We start from the raw sequence: 5,738 nt of genomic DNA, 5'->3' as shown, positions 1-5,738 counted from the left end.
AAAAAAAAAAAAAAAAAAATCCAATATAGCAGTAGAACTTTTTCCCCAACACATGCCCAAATATATCTCCTCATTTCTAAGGGCATAACGCTGTGCTCATGGAGCAAATACACAATTCATGATGGCTGAATGCAGAATTAAAGTTAGGGACTAAACGATTCATGAAGACAGTCTGAAGATTCCACCTAAATACCTGATTTCCTCAAGCTTTGAGAGTTTCACTTACACCATACAAATGTTGCTTTGTTAGATCACCTTTTATTGGAATCCAGATTAAACATTGTAAAAAGCAAGTGATACTAAAGCAAGACTAATGGGACATATTTTGCATGCATAATGCCTAACATGCAAATTTTATTTTGAAGTATAGTATTGCATATATAGTCAGTATATGCTGGCTTACTTAAGGGCATTTTGGATCATCACTGCATTTCATCACTGCATTTTGATTTTCTTGATGCCATTGAAGAATTTCTTATTTATCACTGTGCAAGGGAAGCTAATCTCTACTGTAACAAAAACAACGCACCTTCGGTGGTCTGTCTTCTTTACTAAGACCTTTTAAAGTCCTTTCCATCCTCCAAACTTGTAGAGTCTCTGCCTCTACATTATCACACATACCAGAGAAACTTTAAAAAGTTACTTGATTTTCCCTCTAAAAAGTAGTGTGAAAGAAAGAAAAGGAAAGGAGAGACAGTCACCCTCCAAGAGATTAGTTCTTTAATTTCGTTTTAACAGCCAATATCTAATTGGGTAAACCTTAAGTATGAGAACCAAAATACCTTGGCACCAGGCGAAAGCCCTCTTAACTACCGTGTAGAGGTGCACTGAGGCCAGACAAACCTATTACATTGGGGGTCTGAGTGAAAGCAGTCATCTTTTAAATTTTACTCTGAAAGCTGACTTTTTGAAGGTCATAATTTGGATATTCCTTAAATATAATTAAATAACAATACGTTCAGCATATATGTACTTATCAGGTGAGCGCGGCTCCACGCAAGGCGAGCAATGAGAGAATCACAGTTTTAAGTCTCCTGGAGGCTCACTGGCGATCTCGCTTTAATACTTTTAAGATTCCTAGTGCTCCCAAGCCTGCCAGAGTAGGTTAGGTGAGGGCCCCCAGGAAAAAAAAAAAAAACTGCTTAGAGATGCCCGAGAGGGGGTCCCTACGTGGAGTTGGGCTTGAAAGTTGCATCCCACGTACCCACCCAGCAGAAAACCCTATCCTAGCCCCCTACGCCGGACTGAAACCGAAGAAAAATCCAAGGTGTTCCTAAAATCAGTTTTTAGCCTAAATTTTCCCCTAGCAAGGCGCCACTACCTAGCCCTGCGAACAACGATGCGCGATACTCTGTGGTTTGGAAATGTCTATGCGCATTTGGGCAAAACAGCGTGTGAAAAATTGAAAGTACCAAGCCCTAAAACTCTGGGCTGGATCATCATATCTACCCCGACTCCCTCCTCGACCGTTTCTCAATAAATCTCTTCCTTCTCTCCCACCTTTCTTCCCGGCCACTTTCTGCCTACTTTACGCCAGCGTTTAAGTCCCAATCCTTGCTAAATCCCTCACCTGCCTCTGTTGTTGTTGTTCTTATGTGCCGTCGAGTCAGCCCCGACTCATAGCGACCCCTCCTTGGGTTTCCGAGGCAGTATCACTACGGAAGTAGGATTGCCCAACCTTCCTTCCGAGGAGTGGCTGGTGGGTTTGAACCGCCAGCCTTCTGGTTCACCTGCCTCTAGGTCTCCTCTATTCCATTCCCCAACTCTCCACTTTCAGTACCTAATCCAACCAAAATATACCCCTACTCCGGGCTGACCCAGCCCCACTTCGGCAGCAGCCCCGGATCAGCTTCCGAGTCCGCCATCCGAGCGATTTTCCCGCCGAAACTCGCACGGAGCGCGTGGGGACGCGCGGCGGGCCGGGCACTCACCAGCTGCAGCAAGCCGGGGACTACGACGAGGGGCAGCGGCCGCAGGCGCATGGTGCCGGCTGGCGCGGCGTCTCACGAGCTGCACGCCCTCGCCTGCTTCTCGCGCATCTCCACTTCTGGGGGCAGGACTGAAGACGCCAGGGACACACCGCGGCGCTTCCCTTCCGGAATCCGAGCGCAGCGCTGCACCGCGCGGGCCGGGTGGGCGGGCGCGGGGGGGGGGGGGCGGCGAACCGGAGGTGCCTCTCCTGGCCCCTGCGCACCTCCGCGGAGGGGGCCTGAAAGGAGCGTGCAGGGCCGCTGGAGTTCTGGATCGCCGGCTTCCGAGTGGTTTAGAGTCGAGGAGAGGGCAGGGGCCAACAGCGGGCCGGAGGCGGCAGCTCGGGGCGTTTTGGTGCCGGATACCCTCACGAGCCTGCTTGCGGGATGACTCCGCCGCAAGCTAGTCCGCGGTTGGGCTGCTTGGCGGAGCTGAGCTTGGCAGGTGTCCGGGATCCCCGCGTGCCCGAAGCCTCCTCCTGACCCCACCAGCCGAGGGCTCGGTCCAGGTGGCTCGTCTGTGCCAGGCGTCCTGCCCACAGCTGGCTCTTGCTGGGCTAGGGAGCTGGTTAGGGGGAGTGATTCTTCCTGGGTGGATACAGGAAAGAGTCTCTGGGAGACAATCTAGGGAGTTGAGGGTAGGGGGTAGGAAGGCGACGGCAGGGTCCCGGGGCGGGGCGCAGCGGTCTGCAAATGCGAAAGGCTGGGGCACGGAAGTGGGGTTGGAGCCCAGGATACCCGGGGAGAGCGCCCTGCTCCACTGACGCTCTTGGCCCGCAGTCGCAGGCAAGGGGTGCGAAGTGTAGCTGGAGCGGCTGGAAAGATTTCTAGGTTTGGGAAGTAGTGGGAACCAAGAGGGTCCTCAGGACGGGATTGCGGGGCAATGAGAAGCTGAGAGAGATGCAGTGGCCCAAGCTTACTCCGGTGTGGGTATGGTACAGGCAGTGCCCAGGAAATTGGCAGAGCTACGCGGAGGTACTGTCCCGGCGCGGGAGAAGAGGAATAAAGAGAACACTCGCTTCCTACTTGATAAATCTTGAAAAGGGGTGTCTCCGAAACCCGCCAAGGCTACAAACCTGCTTCCTGCGAGCCTCGACCGGCGTGTTAACAACTCTCCATTTGGGAGATCCTTAACCTTTAACTATCTTTGTGCTGGATGCTCCAGTGGAAAAGTCAAAGGCCAACGGGGGATGGTAGACTCCCAGAACGTTTAAGGTGGATGAGAATTTAGGCATCATCCATCAATCCCTTTATTGAACAGTTGGGAAACCAGAAAGGTAAAGATCCAGAGAGGTAAAGTCACTTCTCCAGGGATGAATCGCTAGGCAACTGCTTCTACGCTTCTACAGAGTAGAAAGGCAAGACTACTTCTTACGTGTAGAAAGAAACACAGCCTCTTTCAAAACAAAACCAGGTTGAGTCAAGGAAATAGAAGAGCAATTGATTTCCAGGTTTAAAAAAATAAAATACAAACAGAAAATGAAGTGTCCTTCTCTTTCTACCCCTAAATAAAAGGGAAGTTTGTAAGTCTTGCAAAGATCTAGGACCATGTTTGAAGCAGCACATCCTTGATCCTCGGACCCAAGGGCCAGTTGATTTGGTAGGACAAGTTACCCACCCTTCTTTTCACTGGGGATGCCAAGACTATACAGATAGGGAGAGATTATTCCAGAATGTTCTGAGATCCCAGTGTGACCTTGGGAGCCTGTTGGTCCTGAGGATGCAGGTGGTATAATCTCTCCAACAGAACTCAATTATATGTGTGGAGGGAGAGAAGCTAACAAGGGCATACATAAATCCTTCCTGACCCTTCCCAAGCCTGACTGGGGGGTCTTAAATCCCTATGGCAAAGGATGAACAAGTAATATCCCACTTCTGCCCGCCCTCAGACCCTGTTCCTTAGTACAGACCCTTAAAAACAAACAAAATCACTGTTTGCACATCTAAGTCTGTCGCTCACTCACTCTGCCCCTCATTTCCCACCACAAAAAAACAAAAACAAAAACTCTTCCAGAGTCAGAGCCCACTTCTGGAAAAGTGTTCCATCCTAGAAGCATAAATAAGAGGGTTTCAAAAACTGGAAGGGTTCTGTATGGGCTGTATTCTTGCCCAACTTTGGGTCTCTGAATAGAGTTGTGTTTTATTTACAGAAAACCTTTTGGAAAGAAGGGCTTAATGGAAAAGGGTTTGGCAGAAACAGAGGAATCCAGAGGTGCTCCTGGAAATATCAGAAGGGAAGGAAGGCCAACAGCTTTGTAAGATTCAGTACCTTATTTAGACTGCCTGGATCTCAGCTGACTCAGCTACAAAACTAAGAGGTGAGGTCCCTTTGCAATTTAGTAGTTGGCATTTCTGTTACCACTAACTCTTTAAATTAGAGGTGCTTGATTCAACACACTATTGAAATCAACAATTAAGGGCCCTGATTAGTGGAATAGGAGCTCTGGTAGTATAGTGCCTAAGGCACTTGACTGCTAACCAGAAGGCTGGCAATTTAAACCCACCAGCCACTCCTCAGAAGGAAGGTTGGACACTACTTCCATGGTGATATTATTGCTGTTGTTATGTGCCATCGAGTCGGCACTGACTTGCAGCGACCCCTCCTTGGGTTTCCAAGGCAGTATCACTACAGAAGTAGGATTGTCCAAACTTCCTTCTTCAGAAACCCAAGGAGGGGTCACTATGAGTCAGGTTCGACTCAATGGCAGTGAGTGAGTCTAGTATATTAAAGATTTTTTTTTTTTTTTGTATTTAACATCTCTTCTTTTTCTCTAAGAGCCAATTTAACAACTAGAAAATCAAATCATTGCCTTCTCATTTTGCCAGGGTGGTTATTCCAGTATGAGGGAAGTGAGAATGGTCTTTTCATCTAGAGAAGTAGCAGAAAGTTGTTTTAAGTTGCTATTGAGTCCATCCTGACAGAGTAAAACTATTCCATATGGTTTTCAAGGCTGTGACCTTTTGAAAGCATATTGACAGGCTTGTCTTCTGAGATGCTTCTGGGTGAGTTCAAACCACCAAGAGGTGTGGGTAAATCTGAAACTTGATTCAAGGCCCTCATATTCTCAGGCTACTGCTCTTTCCAATTCACCACTCTGCTTCCTGTATTTTGCAACTGGCTAGAAGTTATAAAAGTTTTGATATAGTAAATGAATGAACCTCTAGCTGACAAGAGATGTGGGAATGATCTATAGATGTCAGAAGTCACAGTCTGCCTTATTATCAGGAAAAGAGGTTTGACTACACTGAGCCTGAAGCATTGATCTGGCAATAACTTCAGAATAGTGAGAGGTAAGCAGAATTACGTGGCATAGGGCTACTGTGCAGCCCTTCAGAGAAATGGAACTCAGGACCTAGGGACATGGCAGCACTTACTCCAAGGATAGAAGGAGCTTTGGGCCTCTTAGACCACTGCAACAAGAAGCTGGTGGGCTTTTTAGTAGCAGTTGTTCACCATTAAATCCTTTTGAGTTGTCACTCTTCTTGAGTAACTGAATATTCTTGAATACTATTTAACAGTTTCATGCTGTATTGCATTGAATCTCAACTCTGCACAATAGAATCACTAGAAAATTTAATAATCTCTAAGATAGATTTAGGCACTGATATTTTTCACTCATAAAATTTCAGTGTACAGCCATGATGAGAATGAATGTTTTACCAAACCAAACAAATGAAACTCATGGCCATCGAATAGGTTCTGAGTCACAGGGGCTCTCATTGGGTTCCTGAAGCAGTAAATCTTTACAGAAGTAGATTGTCCCATCT

General features: G+C 47.4%; 1 protein-coding gene across 1 annotated transcript in view; it reads right to left on the bottom strand.

Annotated features, from left to right (window-relative positions):
- The window catches only part of NXPH2 (neurexophilin 2), a 160,512-nt gene extending 158,530 nt beyond the window's left edge, over positions 1–1,982 (bottom strand). The window contains exon 1 of the mRNA XM_007946042.2: positions 1,818–1,982. Within this exon, the coding sequence (XP_007944233.2) occupies positions 1,818–1,982 (165 nt within the window). The remainder of the gene's footprint in view (positions 1–1,817) is intronic.
- Between the last annotated feature and the right edge of the window lie 3,756 nt (positions 1,983–5,738).

The sequence above is a fragment of the Orycteropus afer genome, unplaced genomic scaffold, assembly GCF_000298275.1.
Source record: "Orycteropus afer afer isolate SDZICR_OR568_19922 unplaced genomic scaffold, OryAfe1.0 scaffold00148, whole genome shotgun sequence".
In the NCBI taxonomy this organism is placed as follows: domain Eukaryota; kingdom Metazoa; phylum Chordata; class Mammalia; order Tubulidentata; family Orycteropodidae; genus Orycteropus; species Orycteropus afer.
Note: the sequence above shows the minus strand (reverse complement) of the source record. Positions and strands in the feature narration are given on the sequence as shown.